The 24,131-nt window shown below is 35.0% G+C and overlaps 1 protein-coding gene across 1 annotated transcript in view; it reads left to right on the forward strand.

Moving 5' to 3' along the window:
* LOC128862732 (cyclin-dependent kinase 5 activator 1) overlaps positions 1-23,661 on the forward strand; it is a 38,062-nt gene extending 14,401 nt beyond the window's left edge. Inside the window, exons 3-5 of the mRNA XM_054101421.1 lie at positions 617-754; positions 4,418-4,623; positions 23,349-23,661. Of these exons, the coding sequence (XP_053957396.1) occupies positions 617-754; positions 4,418-4,623; positions 23,349-23,496 (492 nt within the window). The 3' untranslated portion in view covers positions 23,497-23,661. The remainder of the gene's footprint in view (positions 1-616; positions 755-4,417; positions 4,624-23,348) is intronic.
* The last annotated feature ends 470 nt before the right edge of the window (positions 23,662-24,131 follow it).

Below are 24,131 nucleotides of genomic sequence, written 5' to 3' on the forward strand. Positions count from 1 at the left end.
GAGCGTGTCGACCGGACTCTCTGTTGCAATGCTTTCGAACAACATGGTTAGACCAGGCAGTATAAATGAGCGCCTGGTTGCAGATAGTTTGTACTCTAAGTCTAAGTCCTAAAACTTCATTTATGGCTTTATTTGTTTCATCTTCCAGGTCTTAATTCAATGTTTTTGAAAACACCAAAAGCGCTTATAAAGCATTTGCGCATTCATTTATATTTTTTATTATTATAGAGAAATATACATATATATAATTGACGTTTACACCCGTTTTGGTTGTTTGGCCGAGCTCCTCTTCCTATTTGTAGATTGCGTCTTGATGTTGTTCCACAAATGGACATATTTTTTATGAGGAAATATAAATAAATAAGTAGAAATACACTCGGAGGTTTGCCATTGCCTCCGAGGCCCGAGGCACAATGCTCAATAAATTTATTCAAAAGTATACTGGTGTGCGCCAACAAACCTTATAAGCAGTCAAGTTGAAATAAATAATCCTTTAAACGAGTTCACAAAGAAACTCAGGTATCAATATCGCTATCCTAGCTTCCTAAGTAATATATTTTTCATTTAAGTAATTTCATAATCTATAAAAATTTAAGTATAAATCTAATTTTTTTAGGCATCGACCTCGGAGTTATTGAAATGCTTAGGATTATTCTTGCATTACCGGTGTAAAAAATTAAAAAATTTCGAAGCAGGAGATGCCGTTATGTGGTTAAGAGCTGTGGACAGAAGCCTATTACTTCAAGGTTGGCAAGTAAGTATCCGTTTTTGGTAGTTTTAAAAGAAAGATAAATTAATCATGAACGAATTGCATTAAGAATAAATTTGCCATGGTGCATACTTGTACTTGAAATTGCATGTATTTTCTCTTTGTAATTTAAAATGTATACGAAATTTGAAATATCCTGAACTATTCTGTGGTATTTTATGTCATTGAGAATCCCAGCGCTGTGGAGGTTACGTAACAAAATAGGTTGAATCAAAATATTTGGACTTTCTATTTTTAAAAATTTGGATAAAACGAGTGTGAAAATTTGAGACACTGGAGTAGTGAAACTAGTTCGAAGCTAAGTGGTTTTCTAATTTTAATGGATGAGTATTTTCTGTTATTAGTTGAAGAAGCGTTGCAAAAAGCACTTCAATATTAGATGAAACCTTTTTTCAGTGGTGGAGTGAACATTTTTGGTTAGCCTCTCCAAACTAACGCCTTTAGATTTCTTTAGTTTTGTTCAGGATTCTCGCAACGAAATTAACTAATAGTATTTTTAAGATTTGCGCTTCTTGAGCGGGTGCATTTTAGGTCGGAGGACTAATTTAAAATTTGTTTAAAGACTGTATAATATTTTATTCAGTAAATATTGCTTTGATTAGAGCCATTAGTGTTAACTCGGTGCTTTATAGCACTGGTTGGTGGTTGATTCACATTGCTTGGTAGTAAGAATATTTTTTGCTTAGAGTATACGAATATGTTACCGGTTTGAGCAGCTCTTAAAAAAGACCAAAAGGTGCAGCTTTGCGCACTGTAACTGTTTTATTTAACTTTATTCGTTCATTTAATTTCTTAATCTCTTAGGTTTGGGCTTGCACTGAATTAATCTTCAAATATAAGAACTTAAAGAGGAAACTATGACAAATTAGAACCTAAATATAACTAAATCATTAATTTGTTAATATGTAAGATTCTGAGAGAATAAAATAAAAAAAATAAATTTTAAGTAATTGCGTAAATAAATCAGGGCTTTAAAACTTAGTAACTTATTCTTAAAGTTCGAAACAGAGTGATTCGCATTTTAGTATTTGTTATCATTTGTTGTTAGCGTAAAGTTTTTTTTAGCAAATTTTCAACTAAATTGTGTTGCAATTTCCAACGAACACACAATTTTTTCCCATGCACTCGCACAATTTAAGACAATAGTTAATCTTTCGTTCATTGCAAATGTAACGCTTGTTGAAAATTACAAGATTTGTTCATAACTAATCGCGTCCCATTGCATAGTTTGAGTGCATTCAAATTCTGAAGCAAAAAGCTAGTTATGTGGTGGCATTTCCGGTAAAAATATCTAATTTCCACGAAATTATTTGCAGTTGTTAGCAATGTACTTTGAAATTAACCTTCCGTTGGGCACCCAGGTCTGGCCAGAACTATTTCGACTTTAGGCGTGAATTTAACATATTTCTATTGTAGCTAACGACTGGAGCTTCCAGGTAGCTTCCTAAAATTTAAATGTATATCGATTTACGAGGAGGGGACAAAATAGATATTAATGAATAAATAAATTATTTTTGAAAAAACACAAAACTCGCGATACTTTTTGAACACACCTCGTATGTGAATGTATTATAACCCAGTAACTTTTGTGAATTGAAGAAGTATTAAGAGGCTCGTCCGTAAATCCAGTTCGCTGCTGGTACTGAATTGCGGCTGGATCCTTCGCTAATTTTGCGAGTTACCTTGTATTTTCGCCTTAATCAAAGGAAAACTGTAAAATGTACCGAGTTTTCTCTTGTGATACCAAGTGGCTATGAGTACATAAAATAGCCATAGGGTATAGCAACAGCTGATATGAAGCGGAAATTTGAAAAAAATAGGGGGATACCGGACGTTATTGGAGCCATTGCTATTGTGACGAACCTGGACCACTACATGGCAGCATGAGTGCCTCGAAGATCTTATTTGTTTTGTAAAGCGCATTCGGAGTGTCGAGAGATGAAGTCCGTTGACGGGAAGATTCTGAATATTGAAGGAAATTTAGAGGTATTGATGGAAATTCAGTATTAACCAAAGACCCCTAATGGGCGGCTAACGCAGGCGAATGGGTTTTTGTCTGACTACCATCAGTGATCATCAACTTATTCTTTTACTGATGTTCTGTGTACACTACTGTTATGTACCTTATAACTTTACTATTATAATTTTTTACACTTTACGCTTCATATTCTTGGTATGATTTCAAATCAAGAACGAATTATAAGATATCACGATACTTTACGATTGCCATTTGTAAACAAAAAGCAACTAACAGCTGTGACGAAATTCGTGCAGAAAACTTTCCTTTTCTTTGTGTTCCGTAGTAAAAATTAAAGAAAATTCACAATTATTTGATTTATTGAATAAATAAAACTTTGTAAAATACCATACATGCAAATGCACCACAGAAATCAGCTTTATTCGTTTCTTTTTTTCATTCACGAAACTTGTCGTTACCTTAGGGGGGCGTCCATAAATTACGTGAGATGTTTAAGGGGGGTCGAGTCAAATCTCATCTAATCTTACGTTGGAGAGAGGGGGGGTCTCGGCAAATATCACGCAATTTTTTTTCTGATTGAAACAAAAAAATTGTACATGCTTAAGATTTAATCTCAAGCGTAATCGTAGTATGATTAAGATCATTCACTAATTCGTTCGAAAGAAAATAATTTCATTCATACTTCGACGTTATACATTACTACTGTCAAACCACCATATTTGTTTTATACCAAATAGCTCAATTTAATCTGAATTTGCGGTACAGTGTAGCCCGTCGGTTGTTTTCGCGCCACTATGAGCCGAACGCCCTATCACTCAGGTTGACGTTTGACAATTCCGGACTTTAAAGAACATGACGGAAAATCATTTGCTCCATTTCTAATACGCGTACCGATTCAACCGCTGAATGCCTTCATCAGCACGCCTATTGATCTCTATTGCCCAAGTATACGTGATGATTTAGAGAAAATATGCTGCAGTACATGCGGTATTTACTTCGCATCTATCACAAGAGCTGCAGAGCACAGGAGAGCAGCTCACATTGCACCAGCTAAGTAAGCGCGTATGTTCCGCAAAGCGCGACCCTCACGGATTATCACAAGACGAGCTAATGAGTTACTGTGCGCAAGCGTCAACGGCTTAGAGTGGCTAGATTAGAACGAAGTTGAAGGAGCACATGATTTTACTGAAAATCATATGAACATGTTGGTCCCAATAGTCTCTCTTGAAACCGCCCATGATTCTCCATGGACTGAATGAGAGTAGATATTCTTTTTTTAATCGCAGTAGTTACGATTTAAGTCTTCTATTGTTAAATTTTTATTACACTTATAACTCTTAGCAATATTGATTACTAGTCTTAACTAGTCGTAAATAAAAGCACGAAGCATTTTTTTTTTCTTTTTACAATAACAATCCAACGCGTTTACATAAGAAACCCACATTTTGAAAAATCTCACGTGAGATTGGGGGATGGGGGAGGGGGTTGAATAAAATCTCACGATATCTCACCAGGGGGGGAGGGAGGGTCAGAAAATTGAAAAAAACACCTCACGTAATTTATGGACGCCCCCTTATCTCTTTTAACCATGGTTTCAAGCTCTGTAATCCTGTAGATAAATATATAATTATGTATTATTAAACTGATTTTTACAAAAAATCTAATTTCAGGACGTGGCGTTTATAAATCCAGCAAATGTCGTATTTGTCTACATGTTAATACGGGAACTTGTAGACGGTGAAGAAACCAAGGAATCGGATCTACAGGCGTCAGTTCTTACGTGTCTATATTTATCTTATTCTTACATGGGCAATGAAATAAGCTATCCACTTAAGCCATTCCTAGTTGAAGACTCAAAGGATAAGTTTTGGGAAAGGTAAGTTTACTTCACAAAATGGACAGTAGTTCTGTAACTAAATATTATTTCGCTTAGGGATCAAAAATTGTTTTTTGTTTTCCTAAAAGTCAATTAATATGTAGCAAAAGCTTTGAGGTATAATGTCACAAACGGTGCCATGGACACGAATAATTCTTAACAATTCAAGATTTCTTGTAATTAATATTTTTCTGTGTGCAGTAATCTTAGTTTATCTATAAACAGAAAACAGAAGAAAACCTACATTGTTCTTTACTACGGCGACCAAGTACAGAACGATTTTTAATATAGCTAGAAAGCCTCAAGGTATCAAAAATGTCGATTGAAAGTGATTTGTGTCGTGTAGACAAATTTATGAAACGACATCATATCGCTTCCAAAATAGGGTACCACTCATTCAATAGAAATCAACTTTTTAAAACACTTTATACATTAGAACTACAGCAGATAACAAATTTTTTCAGGCAGAAGCACCAATGGCTAAAAGGTACGAGGCTTCCGAAATTATAATAAACAACACCTTAACCGAGCTCACTGGTTTTTATTTCTTGTTGCAAAAATGTATTCTAGGTATATAAATTTAAAGTTTAAGAAATTAAGTTCCGTTAAAATGAGAGTGAAGTTTTTATATCATTTCGCGCCTCGTACGCGTCTGAATTCCCGTAAGCAACTGGACTTTAAAAGCACGCTACGGTGAATTCAAAGGCGTTTACAGTTTAGGCATAGTTGCATTTTTTGGTAAAAATTTAACGAAACAAATTTTTAGTATAAAGCGATAATTCAATTTTAGTACATAAATATTTGAATACACTTTTTTTCTAATTAGTGCAAAAAACAATTTTAATATGAAATTGTAAATTATTAGATTAATAATTTTGTAATCTTTGTATGAATGTGTCCATTAATTACGCGAAGCAGTTTCTGGTGAACTCGCTGTGCAGAAATTTCCCATTTACTCCTGTACGTGTGATCGGGCGACCCTGTCGCATTCATCCAGCTGCGCCATGAAGAAAACATATACCTGCACTTCTCAAATTTCCCTCCCTCGTCAGACGGCGCGGGTTGCTTTTTCTAAATTAATTAAAAAAAAAAAATGTTATGCCACTCAATTTTTAAATTTCAATTTCTTTATTTCTCATAATTATTATAATATAATAACAATAATAACAGTAATAAATTATATATATATATAATTGGCGCGTACACACTTTCTGGGTGTTTGGTCGAGCCCTTCCTCCTATTTGTGGTATGCGTCTTGATGTTGTACCACAAATGGAGGGACCTACAGTTTCAAGCCGACTCCGAACGGTAGATATTTTTTATGAGCAGCTTTTTTCATGGCAAAAATACACTCGGAGGGGTGCCATTGCCTTCCGGGGGACGACCGCTATTAGACAAAAACTTTTTCCTCATTTTGGTGTTTCACCGAGATTCGAATCTAAGTTCTCTCTGGAATCCAAATAGTAGTCACGCACCAACCCATTCGACTACGGCGACCGCAGTAATAAATTGCATATCGTAATATTGATAAAATTAATAAAAAAAATCTACTTCCGCCGGCCGAAACTCCAATCCTTATCCACCCCAACTATAAACTAACCCCCAAATTCATAAAAAATATACAATAAAATACTGGTTTAAATTTAGCATAACATATTAACCGCTCGTACTAGCCACGAACTTACAACTGTAACTAAATATTGCAATCTAATCTGAACTAATAAACACATAAAAAATATTTTTCAAAAATTCAACAACCAATTTTCTAATTCATCTGGGCGTAATGCTGGTTAGATGATTGATGTAAAGCTACTTGATAAATAAAAAAATATATATATATATACTAGCGAAAACCCGCCCGTTCCGCTGGTCGTCTTTAAAAAAATCTAGATTAATTAATTAAACTAAGCCGAAAAATACTGTGTGTATTTTATAAAAATTCTCGCTCATGAATAGTAATGAAATAAGTTATAAATAGTAGTAGCAATTAAAAAACGTTTGATGTGATTTACTTTATTACTTTTTTTATTGTAACGCTCTTTGGTATACAATATTCTTCGTTTTTCCATGCGTTGTTGAATAAATGAACAATACCGATGGCTTACCAACTCTTGAGCATGAAACATAAAGTTGGCCATGAGAAAAACATGGGTATTCTAAATCAATACCACAAATTGATAAAGTTTGGCCTTGTGACTTATTAATAGTAAGCGAGTGCAAGGCGAACATGAAATTGAAGACGTTTGAATTTAAACGGCATATCCGATGGCATCATTGGTATTCGCGGTACTAAAACGTGTTCACCAGAGTATTTTCCATTCAAAATTGTTGCTTCAATGACGTTATTCACCAATCTCTTAACTGTTAATCGAGTGCCATTACACAGTCGTGGTTGATTTATGTTTCTCAACATAATAATCGGTGCTCCTATTTTCAAATTTAGCATGTGTGGCGGTAATCCAGGTAAATCAAGGGAATTCAAAAATTCAGTGGGATAATTTACAATATCATCTTGATTTGTAACAGTGTCAACGGATCGATATGTTTGTTCTGGACTTGGTATGTTAGCCAAAATAGCCGCATTCATTTCATTCACATCTTTATTTTTGCCAGCCATGATGGCTCGTTCACTAAGCCAATCATGATTTTTGTAATTTTGAGGCAAATTTGGGAAAATACTTTGCATTAACTGTTCTTTCGTTTGACTTATTTGACAAAAGTTTGGTTGTAAAGTTATTAAGCCAATTAAATTATCGACAGGAACTTTGCCATTTTCAATATCCAATAATTGCTGTGAAAATTCAGCAGCTGATGGATCATTTTGCATAAGAACACGTACATTTGTAGTTAGTTTGAGTGTTTGAACATGTCTCCACAAATATGATGATTTCAAACATGCAGCCAATTCATCTGCTACAGTTGCTCGAGGAATAACAGGCAGTGTTTGTCTAAAATCACCTGCCAGCAGCACTAAGGCAAGACCAAACATTTCATTTTTACTAAGTAAATTTCGTAATGTCCTATCAAGCGCTTCCAGTGACTTTTTATGTGCCATCGCGCACTCATCCCATACAATTACGTGTGCGAAAAAGCGGAGAAGGAGAAGAGAACTGTTCTATTCCCCCCGCTTTAACCCAGCTATGTGTTCAGGTGCAAATGACTTTTTTGCGTGAAGTCTGATATAAAATAAGTTCTATGTACTCTTCTTTAATTTATATAAACTTTTCCAGGCGAAGTAAAGAAACTGGCATATATTTGCTTCAACCGTATATTTGTGAGTACACAGGTAATACGTAAATATATGAATGATATAGGTACTATCTCATATTAGCATAACCTTTCTGCAAAAAATTAAGGAAACGATCACCAATCACGCCGGCAATGATACAATGAATTTTTCACTATAACTGACTTCAGATTAACGTTTATATAATAAGCGTATATGTAACATTTTAAAATTTTTTAGAATTTTTTTTTTATTTTTAATAATAAGTGGTCTTCCTCTTCCTCTTCCTGTAGCTATTCCTTTTCCTCTTCCATCTCCAGCTCCATCTCCTTTCTTTATCCTGGAAACGGGCAGTAAAAATTACTTCACTTAAAAGCTTTCATCAACAGCTTCCATCTGATACCCATATTGTACAAACACATCCAAGGGTACCTTGGTCCACCTTTTCGGCTATATCTCGAGACCCTGGTCACTCAGAGATCTAAAAAATACTCTGTATTAAAGCACTCATCAGTAGCTTTGATTTGATACCCACAATGTAAAAACACATCCTAGGGTTACCCGGGTCCTCGTTTGTGGAAAAATATATATATATATCAAATTTCATAATAATTGGCCCAGACACACACGACCAAAATGTATTGAATTCTAATGAATGCTATGTGCGGTACAAAAAATACGTGCGGCAAATAGCAAAAACACACTCACTTAACCGACGCACCGCACACACACGCGTTATCGGATTTCAACCAAACTTCACAGAAAGATATTAGATCAGAAGTGCAAGGGCATTTACAGATTTATTCTTCTTCTCCATCGATAATGAGAAAGCATTCGACACTGTTAAACATGATAAGCTTATATAAATTCTTCTATCTATGCGAATAGATGACAAAGACATCCATTGCATTAGACATTTGTAACGGCAACAAACTGCTTATGTAAACATCGATGCTGATGTTACCGAAGGAATACCAATTTTACGTGGAGTGAGGCAGAGTTGTATAATTTCACCGTTCAACATATAATCTGAAGGATTTTACAAGATTCCTTTGTGGCAGTTGAATAAGATGTCGAAGTGAATGGTATGCTCATAAACAACGTAAAGTTAACCAACTTAGCGAAAGGTTCGGACTACATTTCAAGTAAAGTAAATGAAGTATATATATGGTATGATTGTTAGCAGGACAAATGTATATATTAGGTTGGGGAATAATTTCGTAGCATTTTTACCAAAGAATTTTGTTTAAACAAAAACAAGAATTATATCAATAAGTTAATCAATTATATATTCGCCGCTGTGTAGCTGGGCAATGGAGAGCACCTTGTTGATCGTGACATTCTTTTCGAGCATTCCCCAGTGTACCATGCCCTCCCAGTGTCACCAAACACATATCATGATCTTCTTTGGATGAAGATCCGGCTTGACTCTCGGCTTTGACTTATCTCCTGGAGCCACCCACTCTTTGCTTCATATTGATGCGTAGGCACCATTTCTAATCGTTCGTGAAGATTCGGTACAAAAAGCACGTGTTGCTCGATGGCGTGCGAAATACTGAGAAGCAATTTGAAGGTGACTTTCTTTGCTTTTTCGGTGAATCCCATTAAATGAAGGTGATTGAGTATCGTTTTATGATCGCAATTCATTTTTTCCGCCAAAATACGGTGTGTAAAATTATATGATTGGGCGGTTTTTTTCTATGACAGAAGCTTGGATCCTTAAGATAGCAGATATCAACAAGATTGAAGCATTTGAATTGTGGATATATCGACGAGTTCTAAATATACCGTGGACAAATCGTGTTACGAATAGTGACACCTTACAGAGAATTGATTGTGATCGAGAGATGTTGGTAACCATAAAGAGAAGGAAAACCTGAAACTTGGACCACATCTTGAAAAATCCGAAATACAAATTAAAAATGTAGGCAACCTCAGTGATATAGAAAAGGATTGTAAATATTTGTTTGTTTTTAATTATCGTATAAATAATATGGTTGTAATTATATATATCCCCGGGAGGAAATAGTAAGCCTCTGAGTGTATTTCTGCCATGAAAAAGCTCCTCGTACAAAACCATCTGCTATTCGAAGTTGATATAAAACTGTAGACCCCTCCATTTATATATACAGGGTGGCTGATGAATTTTGCTACATTAAGAAACTCAAATAACTTTTTTTTTAGTGTATGGAATTCATTTATTTTTTTTTCAAGTTGAAGGTCATTAAATTTTATTAAATGTAGCTTAACTAGTTTTAAAAATAATTGAATTTAAATGCCCCCCATGCTCGTTGACACAAGTGCGGCATCTTAGTAAAAAGTTGTTCATTGCTGCTTTGAGAGTTGCGACAGGAATAGGCGCAATTGTTGCCCGAATGGATTGTTTTAGTTCATCCAAATTTGTTGGCTTTGTTTTATAAACTTCTTGTTTACATAAACCCCACAAGAAAAAGTCAGGTGCAGTAAGGTCAGGCGACCTGGGGGGCCAACGAAATTCGGAGTTTCTTAAAATCAGTTTATTGGGAAATTTTCGTCGCAACTCTGTCATAACAGTCTGGGCTATGTGAGACGTTGCCCCATCTTGTTGAAACCACACAGAGTTGAAAGGAATTCTCTTTCGGCGTAGTTCTGGATAGAAAAATTCTTTCAGCATTTTCAAATAACGGTCTCCAGTAACCGTAACGGTGTGACCATTTTCTTCAAAAAAATAAGGCCCGACAATACAGCGTGAAGAAACCGCACACCACACTGTCACGCGAAGAGGATGCAATTCCGTCTCGTGGAGTATCTGTGGGTTAGAAGTACTCCATATTCGACAATTTTGTTTGTTCACATTGCCGTTTAAATCCAAATGGGCCTCATCAGACATGAAAAGGCAGTTTAACATGTTTTGGTCTTCTTCCACCATTTGCAGGATCTTCTGGCAAAATTCCAAGCGAATCGGCAAGTCTGCTGCATTCAGTTTGTTAACCATTTGAATTTTGTAGGGAAATAAGTCTAAATCTTTGTGCATTATTGTTTGCAAAGACTGTCGGCTGACACCAAGTTGAGCAGATAAGCTTCTTGTTGAAACCCTTGGATTGTTTTGTATAGCTGCAGCTACAGCAGCGATCGTTTCCTCCGTCCGAACTGGTGGGTTTCGATGATAAGGCCTTCCTGCGACTGTTCCTTGCTCAGCAAAATTATTCACCAGTCTCATTATGGTCCATCTGCTCGGGGGATCGCCGCCAAACATCCGCCTGTACTCTCTCTGTACCAAAACTACGGACTCCAGTGCGTGATAGCGGCGGACTATCCAAATTCTTGTTTGCGTGTCCCAGTTATCCATTTTAATAAATTTTAAAGATCAATCTGCAAATTAAAACAAAAATGGAACAGATAACTTAAAAAGAAAAAAAGTTATTCAATTTTTTTTTGGTAATGGCTTTCATCAGCCACCCTGTATAAACATATATTTAAAAATTAGTAAATATCAAATATTCGAAATCCAATTGGCAAATAATGAAGAAAAAGAAGGAATCAAAAATAGGAAACTTCGCTTCCTTTGGAATCTGGTACATTTTTATTTATTTGGACTAATATTCAGTATTCGATGCGGTTCCAGCTGGTGGTAGCAGAGAAAAAGAAAGGCCTCCTATGCGTTGCAAAGATCAGGAAGTTCAAGAAGGACTTGGATTCACTTTGTGTTTCCAACTGGCTCCGGTTAGCACGAGAAAGAAACGACTTGCGCGTTTCGAACATATTGGCGTATTTGTCAATCGCAGTAGAATACTTCCAGCGGCGACTATACTTCGAGTGTGCCGCTGTTTCCAACCGCATCAGTGAAAACATGTACGAGCACATGCATGCCACATAATATTCTCAGCCAGTATAGCAAAATAATATTGAAAATTGATAATATTGAAATGAAAACTGTTAAACGATTGGAAACAAGTTCATTTTGATTTGAAGAGATTAAACTTTTATTGGTACATTTTATCTTTTCTTTATTGATAAAAGGTCTTTCAAAAGTGACGGTCTTTCAGTTGTGAATATTTCCTAGACGGTACCTTTTTTATGTCATCTTTTACATTTGCGAAGTGGGCAGATGTACAATTTTACACGATAGAACAACGCGTTAAAATTATTGATACTTATTATGAAAATGGACCACCTTTAGACCAATATATCGCAAAATTCGTGAGTTTTTTATTAAAATAATCGTCCGAACGAGTCGTCAATTCAAAGGATGTTGAAAAAATTTCAAGAAACTGTTTCTGTCGAGGATAGAAAATGGACTGGCAGACCAAAAACTGGACGGCTGAGAAGATTGGTGCTGTAGTACAAAGTGTTGCTGAACAACTAACATTCAACATCGATATCTCAACGTTCTCCACAATGAGGCATTCATGAATTGACTGTTTGGCGGATTTTACCTGTAGACGAATGATGGTCGACATTTACATGATGGTATTTTTCAAATATAATTGTAAAGAGCCCTAGTTTAAATAAAAATAGGGAAGCCTAATTGTTTTACTTTAAAACTACATCCACGGGCACCTTTTTAAAGATCCTTCATAATCAAAAATTTAAAAAATTGCTGAAAGCTTAGCAAAACGTGTATAGTTGAGGACATTATTTTTATCGATGAAGGAATCTCTTTTCTCACGTACATATATAATGCTATCGTACTAACTGGTTTTGTTCCTCCCCAATGGAAAGTCGCGCTAATAAAAATTATCCTCAAATCATGAAAAAGAGCAGTAAAAGTGGAATCTCAATAATGTAATCATTCTCCAAAACAATGTTACCCAGCATCTTAGCATGCACCTCGACAGCAAGTTTATATGAAAAACGCATATTTTCACCAAACGCAAAACACTTGAAATTAAACTCCGAAAACTATACTGGTTACTTAATCGAAATTCCCATGCATCTCTCAAAAGTAAACTCTACTCTACTCAGTTATCTTAAAACCAATATGGGTCTATAGCATACAACTCTGGGGCACTGCAGCTAACTTCAACATCGAAATACTCCAAAAGTTATCTATTATCATTACATCATATACATGCGTGTTGTATAAATAAATATTACTTTCTAATTTATATTTCTACATATATTTATAACACAAAAATTCTAAATTAGGCAATCTACATACTATGGTGGAAAACAAAGTATTGCGAGCAACTTCGGCCGCCACGTCACCGGGTACTCGGCAACCGAATTCCGCTCGCTCATTTCACATATATTCACACTCTCGCCCAATCAATTGTTATTCAGACCATAGATGACTAGATGTGAAACTCTTTTTCTCGTGAGAGCGCTGAAAAATGTGCATTTTTTATAACATTTTCCAACATTGCCACACCGGTAGAAACATGAATTGGGTATTTTTGAACCAAAGGTCTGGAATTTTTAGTTTCCTTACCACCATTGAGGTTAGTATTTAGTGTGCGGTTGCCCAATAGCCTTATATCACTCGTAACCCCAACATATACTAAAAATAAGCACAATCCGTATGAAATATGTACATAAATAAGCAAAAAATTTAAAAATTTATATGTAAATGAAATTATTTAAAACTGATATTCATAAGTAATTTAATAATAATAAAGTTATGAACCCGAAAAACATAAGTTATAATTAAAAACATGACTTATTGCGATTTTTTAATATAACACAGAAAGGGGGTAACAAAAACCAAAATTCTCAAACAACGAGCAGATTAAGTTAAAGCAGATTACTTTTAATCTTCGTAAAATATCTCAAACTCAAATTAAATTCCCTTACCTACGCTTTTCACTCATAGAATATTTACGTATATACCAATTTACAGACATAAACCAACATACAGATTTCAATAAAAGTACATGTATGTATGAGTAAAATGTATTCATATGCATATGTGCATAAGACTAATTAAAGTAGAAGTTGAAAAGGATATAAAAGGCTTTGAAAAATTCTAAAACTCCCTTCAATTTAAATTATTACGTTTCAATTGAATTAATTTTAAGACAAATAATTATAAACATTTCAACACGTCATTTCTCCATTAAGCAAAAACGAACTGTTTTCGTCAGTTATTTTCGGCGCGTTTCTTCTGGCAGTCTGCCATTTCGCCTATCAGCTGTTCAAAATCCCATAATGTGTGAGTGCTGCCAAGTTTTGAAACGTCCTCATGGGCGCGCTCTCTCTCAAAATGAATAAGTTTCACATCTAGTCATCTATGATTCAGACGACAACGAACATGAGTGGGAACTGTGAGCCTATCAGCTGAATCTTTCAAAGTCGCTGAGAGCCGGTTAACGGTCTGATCTTGGCCACACCATCTGAATTCTTTTCACCCTACTTACAACACACTATTTTACATGCTAAGTATACTCATCACACACTATTATTCTTATATACTAGCTACATACTTGTTATGACTTTATTTATCGCAACAGTACAGAACAATCCGTTTCAACCAATAGACGCACCGATGTGAGGAATACATACATTTCCGCGATGCTATTAATGCCGACTGCAAAGAAATAGGAGAGATTAATATTGTATGTTAGACAATATAGCAACCCAGACCTTGACCTAAACAACACTTTTGGCGCGAAATAATTACAGAAATATATCGACCCTGTTATGTTTTTTTTGTTTTTTATAGGCTGTTGCTGACACTCAACTTATTAGCTGCCGCACTTATTAGAGAACGTTAAGGTATAGAGAAGTCTCAATGACAGGAACGTATGGAATTTCGTTTTGCGCGCGGAGTTCACTACAGACATATTTTCCACCAAAAGTTAACAGAAATATACTCAACTGATCAAATTAAACAGTAGTTGAGTAAAATTCGTTTTGCTACAGTTCAAAATATTGTGAATAAATATAAAAGTGAAAAGAGAAAAAAGCTTAGTCGTGCGGAAAATCAGGACAAACCCCAAAATAAGTGCCCCCAAATTGAAATCTGGAGTTAAAAATGAGCCTGGAAAACAATTGAGCACCTAAACTATTCGCCGGGTTTTACATAGTGCTAGTTATCATGGGCGCAATGTTAGGAAAAAGCCCTTCGTGAGTAGTGTCAATCGGAGTAAACGGATTTCATTCGCAAAAGATCATGAAAAATATGACCAAACGTTTTGGAACCAGGTCATATTTTCTGATGAGTGTAAGTTCAGTATCTGTGGATCTGATGGCCGTGAAAAAGTTTGGAGAAAAATTAACGTGGAATTGGATCCAAAAAATATGACCGGCACTGTGAAGCATGGAGGGGGCTCTGTGATGGTTTGGGGATGTATGGCTGCGAACAGGGTTGGAAACTTGGTATTTATCGAAAATATTATGAACCGATATGGTTATTTAAATATTTTGAAAAATAATTTAAAAGAAAGCGCTATGAAATTAGGCCTTGGAGGAACGCTTATCTTCCAGCAGGATAATGATCCCAAGCACACATCCAACATTGTACGAGAGTGGCTGTTATACAATGTGCGAAAACAGCTGAAAACACCGCCAGTCTCCGGATACCAACCCAATCGAACATTTATGGGAACATTTAAAGCGGCAAATAAGTAAACATTCGATTAGAAATAAGGAACAACTGAAAAACGTCCTTCAAGAGAAATGGAATAAAATACCACCAGCTGTAACTGAAAACTTGGTGAAATCATGCCATCACGACCTAAAGCGATTGTAAAGTCTAATGGTTATCCTACCAAATACTAGGATTTGATTTTAATTATGTTTTTGATTTCACAAATTAATAATGTGATGAACTGTATACTTACTTTTGAGACATAAATTTTTATAAAGTTTAATATAAAAAACTATAATTTTGTTTCTTTTTAAAATTTTGTCATTATTTGGATTAAATATGATTTTTGTATTTCATTCATGTAAATAAAACACAATTTTGTTATAACTTAGGTTGTTTGCATGAATCGCTTGGGGGAAATTGAAAATGTGTCCGGTGTATACTTACTTCTGTTACTAACTGTATATTATGTCTGTCTGTTATACTTTGTTGAATTCCCTACACCTAAATCAAAATCCTCTATAGAATACGCCTCATTACGAGGCACACAGGAAGATGGCATATGCAAATGTAAATATGTGAATTTATATACATATGTGCAAATATATATAGTATGATGTGTGTATGTTTGTGCACTTGCCACAGCAAAACCAATTTCGGTAAAACTTCTGAAGAAATCCAGCGCGCACTCATAGGCACAGCGCACGTTTATAGACACAGCATTTTATGGACAGTAACCTTCAGAGTGTACAGGAACCTTGAAATACTCGGATTTCAGAGTAAGTTTCAAACCTTGCAGATACTTATATGCATATGTTTTGTGCATTTTTTATCAATTGAAGAACTACATACGTAAAGTAATATACTAATTAACTATTTGCCTATTATTAGTTAACATAAAATAATTGTTTCAAAATTTTCCTCCCATTACTGAAATGTCCGACACAGAACTTTTTTATAACCTACTTAGATATGTAGTTTTCTGCAACTTACTGTATGCTCATGCGCGCACTTGTCGCACAGCAGCTGCAGTTGTCGAGCTTTTAGAAAGACATATTTACATACATATATTGATGCATACATATGTATATTACGAAGCCGCGGGCACTCGACTTGACAAAAATTCAAGATTTACCAAATATTGGCAAATAATTCTACGCGAAAAATTCCAATATTGACTACTTTCGAATGGTCGAGAAAATTGGCAAATGGGCGGATCGTTTTATGAATGAAAGTACTTTGCTCGTAAAATATGAGCTCGAATTTATTAATAAATTTGTTGATGATGAGTTTTTGTTGAAACTGTTCAGCGCCGCCGCGACTATTTTAGGGTGTTCAGCCTCATGGCAACTAGAATGATGGCCGCTACGCCTGCGCCTATGAATGCATTTTGTTCTTGTAGTCGCTAGGCATAGAATTTTTTAGCTTTGAACGACATACGTATTTTGAGGAATAAAGTGAGTGCCCTGAGTGTGCGGTTGTATGTACATGCATATGTTTATATTAATAAGCATTGTTTTGCTGGAAGTTCAGAACACAAATATGTACGTACATAGGCTAGGCCATGATTCGAGTTGCCATAGTATAGCATATGTATAAAAATTCACATATTTAAATTTGCATATGCCATCTTCCTATGTGCCTGGTAATGAAGCGTTTTCTATAAAGAATTTTTTGATTTGAATATGTACATATGTTTTGACATATATATGTATGCACGTATATAGGTTAGGGCATCAAGTGTGCATACGCACATACAAATACGAACATGCATATGCAAAAGAAATTGTTTTAGCATTTGTTAAGCAGAAATTTGATCATTCGGACATTTACTCCCTATTTATTGCATGAAACATAAGGCGATGCGCGTGAGGTAGGTCATGGTTACTTCAGCACATATGTACATATGCGTGCAACACTATATTTAATAAAGATGCAATTGAACTTAGTTGTCCCATATATGCAAATACGTTTCTTTGAAGTTTTCTTTTATATTATATATTTCAAACTTTTTACTATCTACAAAATGCATGCATACAAATGTACATATGTATATTATTCCCTGTAATAAAATGTAAATTGAAAAAAATTTCGTTTGCAAAAGGCATATATAAATGCATATTCAAATGTAAATATGATAAGACGATGCGTCGTGAGATACATAAGTTCCTGCAAGTGCGTATGCACATACCTACATACATATGTACATGCATATGTAACACTATAAGAATTGAAGATCCAATTGAACTTTTGCACAAACATAACTAACAGAATACATATATGTATGTATATATTGATATACATATATTTACATTCATATGTCAATATACCAAAACACTTGTATGCTCTATGAATTAATTTCGGCTCAAAAAATTAAAAATTGTCATCAAATTTGTATAGTTTTAAATTTACTAAAACGGACATACCAAGATGTGAGAGGTCGTTTTATAATGTATTTTTTTAAATTAAATCAAAATATTAAAATTACTTTGATTTGAAATGTTGGCGCATATAATAAATATTCAAATCATTCATCAATTCATGTAGTAAGTTTGTTTGAAAATATAAATTGAATAAATTTTCGTTCATGAAGGGAACATGGAAATGCACAAGTAAATTCTTTGCAAAATGCCGTCGGCTATTCGTCAATTTGATTTCCTACAGAAGCCAAAAACTGTGCAGAGCCAATATACCAGTGGTCGCCAACCTTTTCAATGTGTTGAGCTACTTTCAAGATTTTGAAATAAACAGCGAGCTACTTGCACAAGCCAACATAAATTAAATAATACACAGTTATATTCGACATACAATACATGTATTTATTTTACTAATATACGTTCTATATATAATAAAATTATGACTTATAGTGCTTACACTTATGCATAACTACATCCATGTTCACACCTATCAATCGTAACAAAATTTTTTGCAGTCATAATGGCAAATCACAAGCGACTTAAAAAAACAACAATGCAGTAATAGTACATTATTATATAAAGAAAATATAGGCAGATAAAAAGAGCATATTTAATGAGAAGGTTGACATTTTGACTCATCGATAATTTTTTTAATATTTGCAGTATAATTTGATGGGTTGGGTACAATATGATTTGGGTTCAAAATTCTGTATTTAAAATTTTGTATTCAATATTCTGTATTCAAAAATCGGTAATGCAAAATTCTGTATTGCGGAACACTGTAATTTTAAATTTTGTAAATCAAAATTATGTATTGTCAAAATTCTGCATTGCAAAATTCTGTATTGAAAAATCGGAAGAGCATATGGATAAATAAAAAAAGTGCGGACTAGCTAAAATTCAAAATGGTCACAAAATGAGTCAAACGAAGAAGGCTGTAAAAGCAAACAACAGAATTAAAAGAATAACAAAAAAGGCTTATATTAAGGCAAGTTTCTTTTATAAAGCGAATTGCTAAAAATTTAATAATATAATAATTGTTTCGCCATTATAATGTAATAACTTTTGTTTTGAATGAATTTTTGAATTTTTGTTTCTATAAAATCAGAATTCCATTATTCATAAAATAAATGTGCTATTCAGGTAAGCGTGCTTATTAGGTTATCTGCTTATTTGGTTATATTGTTACAGCATTTTGATCGAAAATAATTTTGATTCCAGAATTTTAATATACAGAATTTCAGTTCTCCATCATTTTGATCATACAGAATTTTAAATACAGAATATTGAACCAAAAGAATTTAGGCTGGACAGAATTTTTTTTTGATTTTTACAGAATTTTCATGCAAAAGAATTTTGAAAAGCAGAATTTAGTACCTCTCCCTAATTTGATACAGTCATTCGAATACAGTTATCCAAATGTATATCTGTAAGCCGATTGCGGTATTTATTTTTAATAAATTTCATATTAGAAAAAGAAGATTCACACAAATAAGTTGAACTGAATAACGCTTTCACTTTCAACGCAACACGACATAAAACTGAATACTTATCTTTACTTACTAAAGTCCATATACATTTTGTGTTTGAACCTAAAGATTTTAAAGTCAAGTCACTTTGAAAAGCAATCAGTTCCATTTCTGTCACAGCAATATCTTCGCCAAAGTTGTTCATAACAAAAGTTGCAAACTGTTGTATATCAATGTCCATGAAGGGTGAAACAACAAATTGCGTCACTAAAGCAATTTTGCTGAAATCCTTGAAACGATTTTTGAAGTTTTCCTTCAAGTTAGAAACTATTTCCATATGATATTTACTGTCATAGGGCTCTAATAGATTTTTGGATATATTTTCGGAAAGAATAGGAAAATGCTTAGTATCGCGGTTTTTTAGGTTTTGTTCCCAAAATTCAAGTTTTGTAATAAATGCATTTATATAAGAAATCATTTCCGCTAATTCTTTATCCCTGCCTTGAAGCTGCAAGTTAAGCTCATTTAATTTCTCTGTAATGTCCACAAGAAAACCAAAATCTCTGAGCCAAGTCGAATTTTCCAGTTCAGGAATCGGTTCATCGCTTTCTTTGAAAAATTGGAGTATAGCAGGCAGGACATGATTGAAACGTTTGAGCACTCGTCCTCTGCTTAACCATCGCACTTCAGAGTGAAGAAGTAGCTCTCCGTATTGACAGTCAATTTCATCAGCCAAGGTTTTGAATAATCTTCTTTGTAACGCTTGAGCTCTAATCTTGTTCACAATTTTCACCACCAGTTTCATAACGTTGTTCAAGTGTAGAAAATTTCCACATAATGCTTGCTGATGTATAATACAGTGGTAACTAAGAAATTGTGAAAAACTTTCATCCGTATGACATAGCGCCACGAGCCCCTTATCACAACCCACCATAGCTGGAGCACCGGCAGTTGTCAGGCCTACCATTTTTGATATTGGAATTTTCTCAGAAGAGATGAGATTTTTTAAATGAGAAAACAGCTCTAGCCCAGTAGTATGTCCTTTGAGTGGAATAAACTTCAAAAGATCTTCTTTAATTGTAAAATCACTAAAAGCCATCCTGACAAATATGGCCATCTGTGAGGTGTCAACTACATCTGTTGATTCATCCAGTTGCAGTGAAAAATAAATACAGTTATCTAAGTCACTTCTTAACTGTAAAAAAATATCATTGCTCATTACTTCTACTCGCCTCATCACTGTATTAGCAGAAAGTTGCATAGATTTTATAGCAGACACTATTTCGTCTTTATTTCTAAAGTTGGCGAATAAAGAATCTGCAGCTTCCAAAAATGCTTGTTTTATGATTTCCCCGTCTTCATAAGGTTTTTTCTTTTGTGCAATTATCTGGGAAACACGATAAGATGCTTCAGTTGCAGACTTATTTTTGTCGATTGTTTTCAAAAATATTGACTGTTGTCCAATTAACTGGATTTGTAAATGTTTCAGTTTTTCTTTTCTGGTGGCAGAATTTAACGAGAATGCCTTCTCAAAATTCGAATGTACAGTTTTATGATGCCTCTCAATATTTCCTTTTTTAGGAACTGACACAGATGTATTACATAACAAACAAAAACTTCTGCCTTTAACTTCTGTGAAGAAGTATTGTTCTCCCCATTCCGAATGGAAATGGTATGTCTTCGCCTTCTTACTACTGCTTGCCATAATGTTTCGAACTCTAACCCAACCGCTGCACGCAGAATGTTGATAATGCCGTTCAGTATTAAACTGAGCGCAATGTCGACGTGCATTGCGTATATATAAAGCCAAAAAATTCTCGAACACGCTAATCGGTTCCAGCCGATCCTAGAACGGAGACACGACTTCGCGTCGTGTTTGTCGGCGCGAAATCGCTTACCGCAGTGTTGCCGCTGTTTATCTATTTATTATGAAAACTTCTGAAATTTGCTAATACTGGTATGATTTTCAGACTTTTGGATTTATTGCAACGTGAGCAGCGCGAGCTACCAGAATTGCCTTTGCGAGCTACCGGTAGCACGCAATCGACGGGTTGGCGACCACTGCAATATACTAAAGAGAGATCCCGCTGTAAACAGCTCTGTTAAAAGTTTCACCACACCCCGGCGGTGGTTAGACTTCATTTTTGACAATTCACACTATTCGTAGCTCGTGAGACTTCTCCTGTGCCGCAATTTGCAGAAATTATTTCGCGCCAAACGTGTCGTTTGAAAATATGGGCCAATAACTTGGTTTCATTTTTGGAGATGTAAGAAAATGAATAGTTTAAAGCAGAAATGGGCAATCAATATCCTTTAATAACAAAAGAGAGAGAAAGAATCGATATTCTACTTTCTAAAGTCTTCAAGTTGATTAATCGCAAACGTGATGTGTAATGCTGAAAACATTGAGCGCCGTACGCAGTCCCTTACCGCAGCCCCTAACGAGCGCAAAAACTCATCCCGTGAGAACAACTGATGTTTCACCGAGATTCGAACTGACGTTCTCTCTGTGAATTGCGAATGATAGTCACGCACCAACTCATTCGGCTACGGCGGCCGCCCTCGACACAATGTTACCATTGATATTTTTACATACACACTTTTACACACACCCGCGTTATCAGTTAAAATTTTTCATTGTACATAGAATATGCCAAAGTCAAAAACCACCAAATGCAAATAGTTCATTTACCTATAATTAACATTATTCAACATTGGTTTTAAGTTATTATAATAAAAATTTCAATTTTTCTAAGTTTATTTTGTAAATGATTTCATTGTTTGGCAACACTGTGTGGTGAGAGAGCAATTAGTTGACACGATTCTATGGAAACAATCCAAAATCCTACGTCAACCACCTACGATACAACGGAACGGAACGGTGGTAAGAATCCATTTACAATGTAAATTTTACATGGAGCTCTCATTAGTTTCATCGTGTCAGCTAACACGGGCGTACGTTTACGTTGGCGAGTGTGAGCACCATTAGCAGTGCTCCGTTGTTACGGAAATCAGTGTGCTAAGATTATGCTTATTTTGGCTAGACATCTTGCAGTGAGAGTCGAAAAATTATCTCGTTAAGAGATGTGATGTTTCGATCGGTTTCGAGAGCAGGCGTGGGTCTTGGAACCTTGCCAATTCTTTTAATGTTCATACTTTTTCTCATGGACATTCCACCACACTAATACACCACAGTAGTTAGTTGTATTCTGCATTCCATTTCCCATTTTTTCTCAATTAACTTTCGGCAGGAGTACAGCAACGTCATTGCTTTGCCAACTATGTGCGAATGTGAGCCTCAACTTAGCTTCCTACCCAGTACAAGGCTTAGATATTTAGCTTTTTATGTTTTGGCAAAACCCCTACCCCTAGGAATATTTGTTAAGAGGAGGTGTTTCATGGCTCCTGCTTTAACAGTACCGATCCGTTTTTTCCGGGGTGTGCCCCTAATCGGAAATTTAGGTTAGGTGTTTCATGACTCCTGCTAAACAGTACAGATCCGTTTTTTCCGGAAATTTATTGATGAATGTTTCGCCCAAATCTGCACTTATCGTCCGTCCGATTAACGTTCTTTTTATAAACGAGTTTAGCGCACTCTTTACTCCCATTTCCGTTAGCGATATTGTAATTACTACGGGATGTATGTTATTGAAGGCACCCTCGATGTCCAAAAAGGCAGCGAGGGTATATTCTTCATAGTGAAGTGGTTTCTCAATTGTCTTGACCAGCGAGTGAAGCGGTGCATCCACTGATTTGCCTTTGCTGTATGCATATTGCGAAGGTGATAGCCTTACTATTATAGAGATTTGTATCGCTTGCACGCGATACAAGCTTGTTGGCTGATTTATATAGACTTTACCCTACAAAAACAAAAACAACAATTCCAGAGCTGAAACGCAACATTCGGATCGAGATTGCTGAACTAAATACGATGAGTGAGCGAGTAGTTGAAAATTGTATTTCTCGTATGACAGCCTGTAGACGTGCTCATGGTGGACATTTAAATTATGTCATTGTTCAAATATAATTGTTAAGAGCCATATTTTGAATACAAATAGTGAAACCATGTAACTTAAGAGTGAAACCGATTTTTTTTATTATTTCAGATGCCTTATCATTGTCAACCGCTTGAGCAGTAAAATGTTAAAAATCAACGCTGAACCCGGATTTTTCACGGAGGTTTTTACGGAATTGAAGTCGTGTGGGCAGATTTTATCCAACGCTAATGGAACATTCACATGTACCAGTGCTTGATGCACAGATGAACGATATATATTTAGACTTTCGTTTACACCACACATGCATACCTAAGCGATATGTGCTTAAGATATTTATTAATAAATATATGTTAAATTGAAAAAATAACACGACAAAACATACTAAAAAGTAACAGCGTTCACATGCTGCAAATAAACAGTTTTAGAAAATCATAATTGTTATTTATTGCATTGGAACCCAAAAGGTACCCCCAAAGGTATGTATTCTACAACTTTCTTTCGCTTTATATACGTTGGACATTGATTTATAATGAGAGTTATATCTTGTAACATCAGAGGGATAGAAGGAAAATTAGAATCTTAACATATAAGAAGTGGACGATTTTTTTTTCTCAGTAATAGGTATTTACAGTGGGCCACACTCAAAATTGGGCACTCCAGGGAAGGAGATTTTAACTTAAATAAGAAAAAAAAATATTTGATTTCAATTTGTTTCTATTTATTTATTTACACTAGTATGTAAGAAATACAATTATAAGAATTAACTTCATTGAAAATAAATTTGTATAAAATTAATGCCGTGTATGCCACTCATACTCAAAAGGCGACAGTTAGAATTCGTTAGCTGTGGACCGTTATAGTATGTTCATATCAAAGCTTCGCCTGCCCTTA

The sequence above is a fragment of the Anastrepha ludens genome, chromosome 5, assembly GCF_028408465.1.
Source record: "Anastrepha ludens isolate Willacy chromosome 5, idAnaLude1.1, whole genome shotgun sequence".
In the NCBI taxonomy this organism is placed as follows: Eukaryota; Metazoa; Arthropoda; class Insecta; order Diptera; family Tephritidae; genus Anastrepha; species Anastrepha ludens.